The following is an 18,190-nucleotide window of genomic DNA, read 5'->3' on the forward strand; positions in this document are numbered from 1 at the left end:
TTGGATCTTCACTGGGCAAACACAGCCAAACAGATAAAATAAATGCCACAGAAATGCATATATGCAATCTTCACATTGCTTAGCAGAGTCAGAAATGTCAAGAAATTCCATCTACTTATATACAACTCCTAAGGGTATACCGCATTTCCAGTAATTACTAGCAACAAATGCCATATATTAACAAGTAAAGGGGGAACAAATATGCCATCAAGTAGAAAGTAAAATGAGATAAATGCCATCAAGAAAGAAGTAAAATGGGACCACACACTATAGCACGCAGATAAAAAATTTCAAAGGTAAAACTGTAACATCCACAGTCTTGTCCCAACTAATGAGCACTCAGTTCCCCTAGTTCGTACACTGATTATACCGATATGGTCCACAGACAGCAACAAACCAGCAAATGATCTGTGATATAATTAATTACGACAGCAATATTTGTGTCAGCTTCAAGGGTTAGTGCATATAGGACAGGACTGCCAGTTAAACTGGTCTGCCTTCTAACAAGTGGAACATGTAAAGGTGTCTGGTTTGACAAGACAAGTCATACAGCATCGTGTGTCCATTGTGCTGTGCAGTCGCTGATGCCTGATGTCTGGCAATAAATGCCACCGACACAATATGCTTAATGTCCATGCATGTCTGCCAGTTGTGTTTGGCTATAATTATTTCTGTGTACCAGCTTTCTGTGAAATTACTTGCACTGTACACAGGGCTAATATATCAGGTGCAGAATAGAGATATTTGGGTAGAGTGGTAGATCATTGCACTCTTTAGAAATGATGTCACAGAAATTGAATCCAGCCTGAACAGGTAAAGAGCATCAACCGAGCAGGCTAAGTTTAGTTTGGAGATATATGCACAATGGCTGCATGGTGATATAATGCTGAAATTCATACATTTTTGTGAACAAAAGTCAAAGTTTTTGTTTACTGATACAACACCATGTACTTCTAAATTAATCATCAACTATTGTATATTTTATGTCAAACATTTGATAAATCTGACACTTAGTCTTCAGAGAAAACCTGTAACAATTTTCTAATTAGCAGCAAGTGCATTTTCACACAGGCATAACAGCACATACCTTGGACATTAATATACCACTGCTGAATTTACAAAGCTTGTTATATTCTTATATGTGTGTAACTACATACATTTACAATGCTTAAATTAAACAATCTGTTTAAGAAAAACAGGGTTCGTATATTAAGCCTATTAATTAAATTTTCATAAGCCAAATGAAACATGTTAGCTATGAAGATCCATTGGACCAGAATATTACATAAGTACACTGGTCAACTGTCTCCTGTGAGATGGAACACAAACACTTTGGAATGCCAGTCCTTGATAGCCTGGGGAAGAGCCACCAGTCTACTCAGTTCAATCACAGCCACTTGTCCCAACTTCAGAATTACTCATGGTATGTTTGTGCTGCCCCAGGCATATGCATGTACATCTCTTGTTGCTAGTCTAAATAAAGTGTTTCTTTTCATGTGTGTATGCCCCCCCCCCCCCCCCCCCCCCCAACACCACAGACAGAACTCTCTGCCCACAACAGGCATGCTTGAAGAGTTCTTTGATGGAAGCATGTCAAAAAGTACTCAAACCTATGTGTGTATGCACTCCTGTGTATTTTTGTTTCATTAATGTTGAATGCTTGGGGCTTGGGGTGGGGTGGGGTGGGATGGTGTGTGTGTGTGTGTGTGTGTGTGTGTGTGTGTGTGATTTAACCAATGGTGGTAATTATGTCATAATGTTGAATCTGAGAAAAGGTAAGTCACAACCACATTATTATTTTGTATTATGTACAGAAGGTACCTTATAGTCCGTCCCACAGGGAACGCCTTTTTTCATACTATGAAATTTACTACAAGTTATTTATTTCTGAGCCGACTGATTTGTAAATTGCACACAAAAATAGTAATTTTTTGTTATTTTCAAAACATTTTTACTGTTCTTCTTACATCAAACTAAACTGAAATTATTCACAAAAAAGATTTTTATAGAAGGATGAGACGACTATAGTTTCTTTTTTCTTTATGTACCTTTTATACAGATTTCACACATATCCACCTTTTACTATTCCCTGGAATAGGAATATATTCATTTTCTTTCATTTTTGTATCCAATTAATGTTAAAATTCACTATGGGCACATATGGGAGCATATACCAGGATACGATCCCAGTATCTACCAGTCTTAAATTTGATGGCTTAAGCACTACACTACCGAGGCAGGTCGATCTCCTGTCCATGGTTAATAACTCAAGACAGCTTGTCTGGTGTGTTTATTCGTGGTGTGCATACCTGCCTGGCTTGTTTAAACCTCACCAGGTACACCTGTCTTATCACAGGTATGAAAGTAGGTGGTGAGATGGGAACATCTGCTGTAAATAACTTCTCTAGCTACTACAATATTTACTAAAACAATCAAATAATAGTGCAGAAACATCCTAACACCTGTAAAGTTTATAAATAAATTACAGTTTGAAAGGTCTAAGCGAGAATTACATACAAACATCGTAACGCCTGTAAAGTTATAAATAAATTTCAGTTTGAAAGGTCTAAGCCAGAATTACACATCTGATATAGTATACTGAGCAACATATTATTTGTAACCTGCAAGCACAATGAACTGTTAATGATAAAGCATGGACACTTGTACCTCCATGCCCTAGACAGACAGCCTGGGTGGGATGTAGCCCAGTGGTAAAGTGTTTGCTTGATGCAGTCAGTCAGTCTGGGATCGATCCCTGTCAGTGGGCCCATTGGGAATTTTTTCTTGTTCCAGCCAGTGCACCACGAGTGGTCTATCAAAGGCTGTGGTATGTGCTATCCTGTCTGTGAGATAGTGCATATAAAAGATCCCATGGAAAAATGTAGTGGGTTTCATCTCTGAGACTATAATGTCGAAACTACCATGTTTGACATCCAATAGCCGATGATTCATAAATCAATGTGCTCTAGTGGTGTCATTAAACAAAACAAACTTTTAGACAGATAGCTAAGGTATGCAGGGTCCTACATTAAGGCTAGTCTATTTGCCAGGGACAAGTAAACTGTTCTGAAAACCTGTCCTATTTTACAAGGCAACTGAAAATTATAATATATTTACCAAAATTATATATGTGCATTAATTTGACAATTTTAAAAATCAAACTGATGTTTTGATGCCTAACAAGACTCTTTTGAACAGATACATTTGAGTAGAAGCAGATTTTAGATATGACAAGTAAAAATAAAAAGGAACTTGTCCTACAGGGCAAGCATAAGTTGAAAGTGTAATACAAACCTTTGAGTGTGTTTGAACCTTAATTGGATATATGAACAGGAAAATAGCATAAAATTAATTATGTCTATCAACCATATTGACCAGCTTAAAAGTAGAACATAAAAATTATGTTTCAAAATATTTTTATGTCATTAGTTTTTAATCAGGGTTTATTTAATAGTGTAAGGAGTCCATTTTTAGTATTTATATTTTTAATGCCATATGTATCTAACAACAAATCCAATTAACCCATCAATAAAATTTAAAAATTCCGTTTGGTCAAGCTAAAAGCTCTGCAAGAAATCAACCCAACTTGCTTTTTTCACAAGTGAAGAGATGTTTAGTTAATAAATAACTCTTTCCTCTTTAATAATTACATAGTAACAGGTAACATTTCATACCTAGTTAGCTAAATGTATCTAGAAATAACTATAATTTGTAAATGTCCATGGTGCTTCAGTACTTCAAGAATGACATGGAGACCGGTTGATTTACCGGTTTATATATGGCCATGCATGGGGATATGTTGTAACCAGTAGCTAGGTGGCTATAAATGAAAATTCCATACAACAAAGCAGACAGAAAACAAATAACTAAATCCTGACAAAGACAAGTAATTCTCAAGTCCCATTTAATCGATATAAAATACTCAGTATGACCTATTTTTGTCATTCTGCAATGAGGTTAAATCCACACTTAAATCCAGATTTAATATTTCAACATACTTTAACATTTTGTTTGATAAACTCTTTTTGAAAAGTGCATTTCATCAAATCAGCAGGCTGCTGACCTTTTTAATTATTAAATTTACTTTACGTTTTGTTTTTAATTAATTTATTGTAAAAAGAATTTGTACAAATTTAGAATTGTAAAATATACAGACAACTATAGTTTGTTTATTCATTTCAGTGTGTAGGCCATCGGACCATATATATATATATATATATATATATATATATATATATATATATATATATATATATACACACACACACAACATTTTACATAATAGTTTGCAATAAACAAGAACATGATATCAATATATAAAATACATATACATACATCTAAGGGTGTATCATTAGAGTTCAATAACTGACTAAATTTTACAATATTAGCCATATCCTGATACTTAAGAATGTATACTCATTTAGTCTTTTGTCATGATCACAAGTGCTTGGAATAAACAAAACTGTATAAATTTTGTGATGTTTGCCTGCATATGTGACTAAAAGTATTTGCTCACTAAAAGTATTTTCTCAAGACAGATGGCTCTGCTTTGTATAAGAGGATGATCAATTGACCACCGAGTGAGATAAAATCAGATTTTCCAAGGACATTCATTTTAGACTTCTCTCATAAAAACCCATGAGAGGATTGACCTTTGATCTCAAATGAAAAAGGCTGGTGCTGAACACTTAGGAGTAATCTGTGAATGGAGTAAAGAAGATTCTGGATAAAGATGTTCAATGATTTCAAACAGAACAGAAACAAATTTGTTTAATGAGGGTCAGTGACCTTCACCTTTGTGTCTTTAAGTAGATAAAACTGATAGATGTCTGCAGACCATGGTCAAGAAACAGGCCTGTCTCAAAGACTGCACAATACAATAGTATCACTGAACATTCTTCAGCAATTGAGACTAGTCGTAAAACCAAAGGCCAAGCACTTGCAAACAATTTGACTGGTACCATCGTCTTTTATCATATCACATTCATTTAACATTAGGTGCAAAAAACAGTCTAGGAGCAACTGTGATTACTTGCCCTTCTGAACATGCTTCAGATACAACATTAATTTTTAAACATAACTTAGAACTTCAGGTTCCATCATAGTGCTATTTTATGTTGCTAATTTTAATAACTTCTCATATTATAAACATTTTCAACATTTTGGACAAAAATATTAAATTGTTTTATTAAGTTCCTAATAAATAATACTATTTTAAATTAAGTTTTCTGTTTTAAATGATTATAAATATATATTTTTTAAATTCCAGTAAGCATCTGAGAAATCTTGCTTTTCAAACAAATGAAAGAAACCTTGAAATATTCGTAAAAATCTCAAAATTTGTTTTACAAACATTCTCGGCCTTTTGTGTAATAAACCCGAATATTAACTACTAGACGCCATGTTTTCTCACATGTGTATTCTAAAACAGGGCATTACACAAGACAAGGTGATAATAGGCAGCTGAGTGGCCCGTGGTCTTGTAGTGTGGCAGAGGTCTTGGCAACAAGTCTTAGTTCTCAAGCTCCTTGATGGGCCAGACGAGACGGTACAACCTCTTAACGGAATAGGTGAGCGTTGCCCGAAGGAGAAGCCTGTTTACAAGCAGTTTGGCGTGTCGACTCGTGCCATGTAGCTTTTGCCACATCATGTTGACCATCCATGACTCCCGTTGTTTCTGGGCAAACTGTTAGACAAACTGCGATTCAGACATAATACCGGGAACAGCGTGGCCAATAATTGCACAGCTTCGCACCTCTCACCTTGTTTTCAGAAGTGGATTACTCCCATCCTATGCATGGATTAGTCCAATTGTCAAAACAGGGGGTCTTTGTTTGTGTTTTTATTCCCCACTGAATGGCCAGAATGTAACGATGAAGCTCAACACTTTTTCAACAATGTAAATTTTTTGTAGAAATATTGTGTTATTTGTAACCAAACTAAGAGAACTGGGCTTCCCTTTCATAGGCAATGCTATAAACAGACTTTTAAAAACAGGGGGAAAGGAATTACATTTTGTTTTATCTTAATTACATAATAGCTAGGGTTAAGCTGTTTAGTCTTTTTTTTTTTTTTTAGAATTTACCAGCAAGGAATCAATCATTATTAAGTGATTAAATTCTAATTTAAGTATTTATAGTTCCAGTTATCAGAATCAGGGGTGAGAATTGGTGAACTGTAAAAAAAAAGAGAGGAAATCTAGAGGGGTCCCGAAAGTTCTTGAAATCCTAGGTTAAAATCTGTGCCGTCTGACACATTTTAGAGGGAAAAACGATTAAAATGTGAGGAAACACAATGGTCCATGAGAGGATAATTCCCACCCCTGCAGAATATATATAATTTGGCCAGGGCTCACCCTGTCAGAATAGTTAAATTAAAGCCAATTGTTAAAATTTGTTTCAAATTACTATAAATTCAGTATTTGGCTAATGAATTAATTTTTACATGTTATATATTAGCCACTTTGCAATGTTTTAAAAGAAAATACTACAAATACATGACACTGGCTAAAAAGAAACTGTTAGCATGCAGGGAGAGCCCTGTACCTGAACAAATGAATACAGAAAATGGCACTTACCAGCTTCCCTTCTCTCTCTCAGGCTTGCATTCAGTTTCTGTAATACATAAGAAAAACAACAACATTAGCTTTCATAATTTACTGAAGTATTCAGTTACTTGAATACAATTACAGTACTCACAACCCTGCATTTTAAACAAGCGTATAAGTTTTAACCAAATGTTTAACACTTCTGATCTTGAATACGATTAGTTGTGCATGAGGTATACAGTCATGGACTATCAAATGCCAAGCAAAATGGTAAAGTACATGTATGTTCAAAATCCTGTAAATATAATTTCTTATATATCCATGTAGGAGATGATCCATTGTTCAAATCCTGTAAATATAATTTCTTACACATCCGTGTAGGAGATGACCCATTGTATGTTCAAATCCTGTAAATATAATTTCTTACATATCCGTGTAGGAGATGACCCATTGTATGTTAAAATTCTGTAAATATAATTTCTTATATATCCATGTAGGAGATGACCCATTGTATGTTCAAATCCTGTAAATATAATTTCTTACACATCTGTGTAGGAGATGACCCATGGTATGTTCAAATCTTGTAAATATAATTTCTTACATATCCGTGTAGGAGACGACCCATTTTAAATAAATATAATCTTCAACGTTTTAGTTGGAAAAAACCTGGTTTTAGATGTGTAATAAATAGAATACTACATTCATGTTCATGAGATACCACTTACCTTACAACTTGTTGTTTATTTTTTTTTTTAAATGTATTCAATTTACTTCTGCTCCTTGTTTAAACAACTTGTTTTAATATAACTGGTATCTAATGACAACTAATATTCTTTATAAAGAATGGCATGGCAAAACCAGAGCAACCTGCATAATGTATCCAATATTTACAGGTAACAATAATACTGATATATATTTGTAGATATATTTATATACCATGCAGTCTTTACAAAAAATTTTAAGCTTTCCCAACACAATGTCCAGTTTTAAATAATTTAAAAACAAATACTGCCCAGAAAGTTTTTAAAGCTATACTGCTCACCAGGTAACTATGGCAATTAACTTACCTGAAAAGGAAGTTGTGTATTAATGCAAAGCTTACAAACCAGTGACACCATTATCCCAGCTCATAAGAGTATACGTTTAATATTTGGCATATCCCATATCCAACAGTGACACTTTCTGAATGCTTCACTTATAATCCTGTCTATTATGCTATATGTCCGTTTATTCAATTTCCATTTAGTGATCAATATCTGTGATTGTAATAGTTGAAAAACTAAACACAGAATGATCCTTAGTGATCTATAAGTGACAGAGTCAAAGACTCTTTGTCAATCATTTCTGTGAAGAAAAACCTCACACTGATACGAGATTTCAAATATAGCAGGTCTCGATGTCTCGCAATTAATATGGTGTGAAACTGAATCCACCAAGTGTTTGTAGCTAATTAAAGAGACCGCATGAGCCAATTAATGCTGCTTTTATCTGCCTGGTAGATGTGGTCACATAGGAAACACTTTTCCACTGGCTGGCATGTATATTATGTTGACCGACAAGTCAAACATGGTGATCAGGCTTTCAAGTTTTAACATCGGATGTAGCCACTTTTATAACTATATGAAACTGTGACACACCAAACTGTGGTTAGTTCATCTTTTCTGCATAATACCAAACATGTATGTCTACAGGATATCAAACTATATGTATTTATTAACTAATCATTGTTTGTAACACACACTGTGTATATGTTCCATATAGGCCTACACACAGACACACATAGATATATATACACACACTAGAACCGATATAAACTTGACACTCACTGGACCAAGTAAAACGTCCAGTTTTAAGGGGTATCTGGTTTAGAGAGGTTATGTTCTGTACCAGTATATAAAAATAGACTATGAAAAATATCTCACTTTCAAGGAATTGTGGTTTATAAAGGGTCTAGTTTTAAGGGTTTCACTATAAAAAGATATACATACATGTATATATAGTCAAACTTGTTTGTAAAAGTCAGTCAATGGATTCACAAAACAGGACTGATGTGCCTTTTATATAATAAAAGATAAGTGGTTGTTCTAAAGAGTACTGTCAATAGCAGGTTCACCAGGTCAAAATAATCTGCCATTACAAATCTAATAAACAGTGGGTCATCTTAAGAACTATAAAATGTAACTGCTTTAAACCTTGTGCCTTTTTAATACAGACCAGTTTGTACCAAACATGAATGAATAAATGAATTGATGTTTAACAATATACCCTAGCATGAAAAATATGTTGGCCATTGCATGGGCATCAAATTTGATACATGTAAATATATTAAGGAATCACGGGCATAGGAAGGTGCCAAAAATGTGTTTGTTTGTGGGGGGATGCACACACACACACACACACACACACACACACACACACACACACACACACACACACACACACACACACACACACACACACACACACACACACACACACACACACTTCCCAAGTCAGTGGGAATTGATGATCAGCATTAATATCAAGCACCCCTGCGCGTGCTGTAACCTCACCGTGGTGCAGGGATGTAACATTCTCTTTGAGAATGGCCAATACAGCACAAATTGAAGTTTAGAGTAAAATTCGGTGTCCGTAAAATTCTGTGATATTTGTATTTGTATTTTTGCACAGTTCTTTACACTGTTTTTGTTTAAACCTTGAATTTTTATATTGATGTTGATCATCACTTTATTTATTTGCATTACCATAGTTTGACACCCAATAGCCGATGTATTTTTCGTGCTGGGGTGTCGTTAAACATTCATTCATTCATTCATTCATTAATATCAAGCATTAATTACATCACAATGTAAAGGGCTGTGCCAAAAGGTTGTGTACCATGTAAGACCATTTATGTTAATTCTTAAGACAGGTGTTTGCTTAATCTAACAGATTATTATGGGATGAGACATGTTTGTAAAACAGATTTAATATAGTAAACTGAACAGAACTGAATATAATACAAGCAATTGTCATTAAAATAAGTGTTCTCAGTTCTGTTTGAAAAGGTTTTAATAATATTTTTTAAACAATATTGAAAAAAAAAATGCATAAAAGTAATTTTAGTTAATAGAGAAAATTGAGTCTAGAGTAATTAATTACAGCCAACAGATTTAATGCTTTTTAAAGTACATTCTTACCAGTATAACTTCCTGCCCATCTATCAAAAGCTTGAATTAACTGAGGCAATTGGCAATTGATCATGACATGACAAAAACCTATCAATTTTGTCCTGGATTACCTTCTTTATACCTTGCTAATTAGGCATGCTATATTCCTGACAACAACCGTTACATGATACACTAATACCGTATCCTGACTTCGACACAGGCAATGTCCAACAGTACACTGCTTTTCTAACACCACTGGCTATCGGCCATGAATAAATAAATACAGCAGAAATAGTAAGTAATAAAATTTCCAGTTCATGCCCGTTATCCCCATTATCTGTTGCTGGTATTTAAACAATTGTACTTCATTCAATGTGACATATTTTCTCTCCCGTACACATTTCCCGAATAACACTATAAATACAGGCGGTTAACATGATGCACTATTGACACAATCTCGGGGTAATAGTCCTTCTGTGATATAATAAATGTCACCAGTAATTCTAAGTTGCTTTCACACAAAAGGGGAATGTAATGTTAATGACACCCAACCACATTGTCTATTATATACTCAACAAAATTATTTAAGACTTTTGGTTTTTCTTTGATAGTGTGATGTTATTTTAACACACTTAAAGTTTGTTTTGTTTAACGACACCACTAGAGCACATTGATTTATCAATCATCGGCTATTGGATGTCAAACATTTGGTAATTTTGACATATAGTCTTAGAGAGGAAACCCACTACTTTTTTCCATTAGTAGCAATGGATCTTTTATATACACCATCCCACACAGGATAGCACATACCATGACCTTTGATATATCAGTCATGGTGCATTGGCTGGAATAAGAAATAGCCCAATGAGTACCCCAATGGGGATTGATCCCCAGATCAATCATGGATCAATTGGGTGCTTTACCACTGGGCTACATCCTACCCCTACTTTTATTAATGCTTTGTAGCCTTGAGTTTTTTATATGTAATTTCCCTCAAACAGAATAGCACATACCACAGTCTTTGTTATATTAAGCAGTTGTGGTGTAATGCACTCCCTGGCAGTAACAGTACAACTATTAATACAGAGCATGATCTCGGTGCAACTCAACTTCATTAGAGGAAAATAACAAAGAAGAAAGTTTTAACAGAGGCTCCAGGGCTAAAATAAATTCAACAGAAAGAACCACAAAGTAAACACACTTTGACTTGAAGTGCTCGAAACACCCACCGCAACTTGAAAGGGTGCGTGGCCAATTTTACCTTCTTCAATTTACTTTCAATACTCCGCGTGTGCTGCATTCCAAGGCATATAATGTACAAACAGCCATCTAACCCTGAGTCAATGTTTTGCCTTTTTCTTCTTCTTTTTTTTACCTCAGTGAGGTAGATGTTAGTGAAAACACTTATGTTCTTGAAAAAAAACTATATCTTCAGTACCTGCAATGAACTGATTTGGCATTGTGGTGCAATATCAATAAACCTTTCATTAAATGCTTATAACGTACTCCACCAAAAGCTCAAGCAGGTGTCTTGGGCATATCCTCCAAATTCTTATAAAGCATTTGTCCAACTAGGCCCGTAGGAACTAAAGGGGTGCTTAAGGAGTAGTGGGGTGGGGGGTGGGGGGGGGGCACACAATCTCTTGTTGAGTGGGGCAGTCTCTAGTAGAAGGGGGGGGGGCAGTTTCTAGTGGTGGGAGGCACAAGTGGATTTTTATCTTTATTTATATTCATTGTGCCCCCTTTCACTAGAGATTGTGCCCCCTCGACAAGAGATTGTGTGCCCCCTCCCCCCACCACTCCAAATATCGTTCCTATACAACATTAGTGGTGAGATAATACTAATTAGTATGCATACAGCACAGGACCCAACGAAAGAGTCAACTAACAACCTACAGGTGGTTTCTCAAACACTACATGAATGACCTTCAGTAGCTGGGAGGACCAACTACTTTTACTCTCTATTTGGTCACACCATCCACGAGCAACCAGTGAAAGTTAAACTTTATTGGGCTCAAGTTACAAAGTCTGTTTTTCTTAAACACAAATGTTTAAGCATTTTAAATGTATGTAGTTACACATGTGTGAGACATAAAAAGGCTTCGTAAATTACATCAATTTTATTTAACAACACACCTAAAGCACATTAATTAATCATTGGCTACTGAATGTCTAACATTTGGTAATTCTGACACATAATCTTCAGAGGGAGCGGGATGTAGCTCAGAGGTACAGTGCTTGCTTGATGTGCAATCGATCTAGGATCGATCCCCGTTGGTAGACCCATTGGACTATTTCTCATTCCAGCCAGTGCTCCACAACTGGTGTAGCAAAGGCAGTTGTATGTATTATCCTGTCTGTGGGATGGTGCATATAAAAGATCTCTTGCTTCTAACTGAAAAGAATAACTCATGAAGTGGCGACAGCAGGTTTCCTCTCTCAATATGTGTGAGGTCCTTAACAATATGTTTGATGCCATATAACCATAAATAAAATGTGTTGAGTGCGTCATTAAATAAAACATTTCTTTCTTTCTTTCATATTCTTCAGAGAAAACCAGCTACATTTGACACAAAGTCGAGATACTGAGAGGAAACTTGCTGCTGTCCCTTATACACATGCATGTAGGCTACTCCTACCAAATATAAGCAAGACATCTTTTACATGTAATTCTCACCATAGACAGGACAGCACATACCACAGCATTTGATGGGGCAAAAGGGTGATTATCCATGTGACACATGCTTCAGGCAACTGCTCCACAACCACAACACATGCCACCCATGCTTTGTTATGGAAGATCATCATGAATGATGTCCTGGACGGAGGAACCGGTCGAGACTGGTTCTTATGCCCAGGACAGGGCAGCTTGCTCTGAATGTGCATATTAAACAATTTCACAATTCCCAATGAATGAAGGAAGAAATGTTTTATTTAAAGATATTCATTTCAACTTATTTTCGTACTTATATCCAATTAAGGTTCAAGCATGCTGTCCTGGGTACACACCTCAGCTATCTGGGCTGTGTGTCCAGGATAGTGGGTTAGTTGTTAGTTGGTTAGTGAGAGAGAAGAGAATGTAGTGACCTTACACCTACCCACTGAGCCCTTAAGAACTCGCTCTGGGTTGAAGCCGGTACAGGGATGCAAACACTGTACCTACCAGCCTGCAGTCCGATGGCTTAACCACTGCGCCACTGAGGCTGGTAGATACACTTAAAAGATTTTTATCTACAATTCTATGGCATCTGACATAAAGTTACGGCCAAAATGATAATGAAAGGAAACAGCTTCCACCATGACATGGCCACTCTTTCTAATGCAGCATGGGATATTTTATATATGCATCATCCTACATATACGACAGTCCATTAATATGGCCCTTGTTACACCAGTTGTGAAACACTGGATGGAATGAGAAATTGCCCAATGGGCAATGATAGGAATTGATCTTCGATCACACCATTAGATTCTATATCCTAGATCCAACACACATCAAGTAAGTATTTCACCACTGAGCTACGTCCAGCCTCCATAGCATGATGTATGCATGCCAGGCTGTCTGTAGGAGAGTGCAATATAAATTCCTGGTCTCACATTCATGTCACAATTACCACATGTCTGACACCCAATAGCCACGAATCCAACAGCGAATCCAACAGCGTCTTAGGGCGTCATTAAACAAACATTCCTCTCCTTTGAGTCTCATACAAGCCTGTTGACAAATCAGAGCATGTACCATTTGAACCAAATCACTGTTACTGCTTTCAAATGCATCAGATCACTTTGATGCAAGTTGATTCTTGACTTCCTGCAGACCATATGTTTCACGTGTGTGCACCATTGAGTCTGTGGCACTTCCCAGTTATCATTTACCCGGTTGTAATGGTACAGGGCCACCGCACCCTCTGGTTGTATAAGAATGAGTAAACTGAAGGCAATCTGAACACTTGGTACATGGGCTTCAAATGTCACTATCAACAAAACAGTCACTATAAGACACTTCAGAAGCAGAATCAAGCATTATGATTTTTAAATATGCAAATGTTTAACTAACACAGGTCGATCAGAGCAGTTTTTATAATGTGAACAGTTGGGTTGTAAAATTCAGATCTTGACAACCGAACAACTGGAAATTCAATGAATTTGTGTTGATCCTGGGACATCGTGGATTGGTACTTTTCAGAATAGAAAGCATGGTGACACATTTAGAGCAATTAAGGGCAATTGTGCACATCTTAAATTGTCTCTCTGAGTGAACGGACATGAAGAGAGAAAACCCAATCCACTCTAAAATGCTTGCCGAGTATGTAATAATTGATGATTTTACATGGTATTAAAAGCCATGTACTTTATTACCTTACTAGGCATGCAGAAAGTGGATTGAGAAACCTGTCACCATGCATAGCCACTTAATGATCTAAATATTTTTTTATTTATTTTTTTAATAGAATAAATAATGTTTAAAATAGCTGAAAATTGTCACCTAAACCATTGCTAATTGTGGTTATTAGTTGTCAAACAAATGGAAATAACGACAGGCATGTTTGTTTCAAAACACATCAGTATATTTTAAGACTACAGTGAATCCCTTGAAACCAGATATATATACATGTATTTGAACACTGTGTATAAATAGTGAGAAAAGAAACCGATATCCACCATAATTAAAAGCTTCATTCGTTTCTTTTATATACACTTTTCCATAAACAGGACAACACACAGAAATGAATCTTTGTGATGTCGTTTTAAAGACTCAAATTAACTGTTCCACAAAGATATCGGAGTTAATTTCCCATCTTCGTTTAACCTGTCAGTACATAGTAACATTTACCTTAGGTACGACACCCAATACCTGATCAATTACACTGTGTTTGATCTACTTACAATATTCTCTTACATTTCATTTGTTAACTGAAAACTGCACTAAGAAGTAACTGTGGTAGGTGACATTTGTTCTTGTAAAGACCTCTATTTGCTAAACATACAGCTATTTTTGACACCTGTGTTTGATTTGGTTATGTTTTCAATTGAAGGTGGATAAACATCATAACCAAAGGTTCCTGAGTGACCCATGGTACCCCACTCATTACAGAAAGCACACCTCTGACATTTACCTCTCAGACTTTGTTTGTACAGTGTTTAGATACAAGCAGGGCATGTCACATTCTGTCATCAACAGGCCCCATCAACAGCCCAGCAGTGCCGCAATTTAACAAACAGGGCTATAACAACTTCATGTCTTAAAATATCTGCTGCCACCAAAAACTTAAAAGAGTACTCCATAATCCCAATTTTTCTCTATCTGTTTCCATGGCTACAGTAATTACTTAATGTGGCCTGCCAGGTGTACAAACAGTGTACTGTTCAATTTAGTATAACCAAGTATTCAACATGTGCCCTATATACCACCAGTACCAGACCCAAAAAAATATCACATCTACCAAGTACCTTTTTCAAAAATGTGTAAATCCTCATGGAAGTCAAAGCTGATTTGTAACTACATGATAAAACTGTAAATAGAATTCATTTTGGCACAATATTTTTAGGCATTGCAGAAAACTGTATGAGGGACAGAAACAGACAGACAGTCACACTAGATGAAGACAAAACTTATAGTCCACTCTGTTGAAACCAAGTAGGAGACTAATAATTGATTACCGAAGTTGCCCAGTGGTCAAGCTCTCATTTGATATGGATCGGTCTAGAACCAATCCCTGTCTGTGGACTCATTTGTTTATTTCTCATTCCAACCCGTGCTTCACAACTGGTGTAAAAAGGCCATGGTGTGTACTATCCTGCCTGTGGGGAAGTACATAAATAAAATATCCCTTGCTGCTAATCAAAGAGTAGCCCATGACATAGCAGCAGCGAGTTTCCTCTCTTCTTATCTGTGTGGTCCTTGACCATATGTCAGACATTATTTAACCATAATTAAAATGTGTTGAGTATACCACTAAATAAACAAAATCCTTCTTCCTTCAAGGACTAAAAGGCCAGATAGCTAAGGTGTATGCTCATGAAAGCGTGCTTCAACTTTAATAAAACATACATAACCAAGTTAAACATTAAAAAATGTCTCATCTTGTTTTTTTTGACAGTTTCACAACCAATAGTCAATGTATTTTCCATGCTGGTGTGTTGTTAAACATTCATACATTCATTATCTGTTTTTGGGCAAGTGCTAATAATGAATCCCTAGTTGCTAATTAAACAAATATATATCCATGTCATAGCAACAAAGTCCCTCTTTAGACGTCCAAATGGTAGCCAGCTACTGTGTTTAAAATACACTTTTTTTTCTAACCATAATTAAAATGTGTTGAGGGCTAAAGGTTACTTGAACTTGGGCATAACCACATCAGAGTGCTGAAAACTTACATGCCCAATGGTACAAGTACAAAGTTCTAATAAATCAACAGCTTTCTTTTGAACTATATTTAATAATTACTGGTATTTTAGGTCAATGTAAATCTTACCACACATTTGACAAGAAATCTATGGGGTAATGTCACTGTTATGTTTGTCACCAAAATAAAGCAGACTATAACTGTGTTGTTTGTAACCAGGTTAATCAACACGGCAAAGCAATGTAAGTGATTGATGTTAAAGCTTAACAACGGACAGGCTATGAAAAGTGGTAACGTGGAAGTGTGTACCTTAGTACCTGCACAATAATTCCACTATATCCCACAGACAGTCAACTTTGATAGCAGGACTGATAATACATTCCAGCCTTCGAATAGAGGCTACATGTATATGACCAAACAAACTTGTTGGAAAACTTTTTTCCATTTCCTCGTTTAAGAAAGTGGATTATTATGTATATAAAACAAAATTAAGAGATATGTCTATTTTTGTTTTGTTTCTTTGATAATAAATATTAGATTTTAAAAATCTGTAATAAAATAAAAATAATAATAGTATTTTTGATATCTTGTGTTTATAGATTGGTTATTTGGTTGTCTTAGGTATTCAAAACATCAATCATCAGAAGCCAAATCTGGGGATCAGTTTATTTTTCATCTCAAGGCCTGTTATGTACATTGATTATTTTATGTTTGTACAATAAGACGATATTATAACATACCAAAAGTTGTATACAAAAGTCCAGAAGACTATAAAAGTATTACATTTATGTACACATCTACTTCACAAGGAAACAAATAATCATCATATTGCTGCATCAATTATTATAATGACTTATCCAATTAAGAACAGGCAGCTATTAAATTATTAATCTGATTCAAATGTACCATCACAAAGTCATCTTGTTAATTGTATAGTGGCAGGACATAGTCCAATGGTAAATTGTTCATCTGTCTATGATTGATCGACTCAAATTTCAACAATCAAGAAAATACTGAGATGTTCAAAATGATTCAACACTGTTCACAACAGTTTATAGTTGCAATCAAATATGCTTTGACAATTTCTGACAAATCTCTGTCTCTGTCTCTCTGTCATACACACAAACATACACACATCCCCACCTACAATCTTCACTTCTTTTTATCTGTCTACTTGTTTTAAATCAATTGTATTATTTTGTCTGCCATGTAAAATGTGTAATTGTCAAATGTAGGGAGAGACCTTAATATAGGCATTACTTGTTGGTCAATTGTCACAGACCACTGACCTATTAAATGGCTTAACAAAGTATTACCTAAACAAATATAAATTTGCACTGTCCCTAAATGTACTTTATTCAACCATCTATGTAACCACCATACTCCACTTACTAATGATATTTTGTAAAAATTATTGAATTATGGCAATGGTCCGTAATTCAAAAATTAATATTGCCAAGAGGGTTGACATGGATTTCACTCCATCATGGTTCAGGTTATGGTGATGCGATAGCTAGATTTGGTTTCCAAAATTAACGTAATCATCATTTATTAGCAATTTTTAGAGAAATAAGGTCCTTAAATCTGTGACAGTATGCCTTTAATATAAATGTCAATAAATATTGTTTAAAAAAAAAAAATCAATCTCCATTAGTGGACTATTTCTTGTTCCTGTCTGTTCATATATGTTTTATTCTGTCTGTGGGACAGTGCATATAAATATCCCTTGCTACTAATAAAAAATATATAGAGGGTTTCTTCAATAGCCAATAGCCGATAAATCAATGTGTTCTAATGATGTTGTTAAACTAAACTGTAACTTTTGTTAATTGTACATGTGCCAATGCTGATCCAAAATCCAGACATATGGACATAAATATGTTTTTTCCAAATGATTATGTACTGTTACTAAAATACATTTTTATAATCAACTGTATGTTATCTTAGGGCAAATTACACTCATTAGGACTTTTTAAAGACACGTTTACTTATTTTTATTATTGCTTTAGGGGAATATATTTATTAGTTATTTGTTTTTAGCCTGACCTATATTTTAAATCAGAGTATTAAAAAGTGTCAAGTCACCCACTTTATGCTTCTGGCTATGTTTGATTTTCATATGCAATAAAACGTTAACAGTTTCT

The 18,190-nt window shown here is 35.3% G+C and overlaps 1 protein-coding gene across 3 annotated transcripts in view; it reads right to left on the reverse strand.

Moving 5' to 3' along the window:
- Positions 1-18,190, reverse strand: part of LOC121376384 (rho GTPase-activating protein 7-like) — a 152,342-nt gene that overhangs the window by 72,759 nt on the left and 61,393 nt on the right. For all 3 annotated transcript variants that reach the window (XM_041504233.1, XM_041504234.1, XM_041504235.1), the window contains one exon: positions 6,578-6,614. In XM_041504233.1, coding sequence (XP_041360167.1) covers positions 6,578-6,614 — 37 coding nt within the window. The remainder of the gene's footprint in view (positions 1-6,577; positions 6,615-18,190) is intronic.

This window comes from Gigantopelta aegis, chromosome 6 (genome assembly GCF_016097555.1).
Source record: "Gigantopelta aegis isolate Gae_Host chromosome 6, Gae_host_genome, whole genome shotgun sequence".
Lineage (NCBI taxonomy): Eukaryota > Metazoa > Mollusca > Gastropoda > Neomphalida > Peltospiridae > Gigantopelta > Gigantopelta aegis.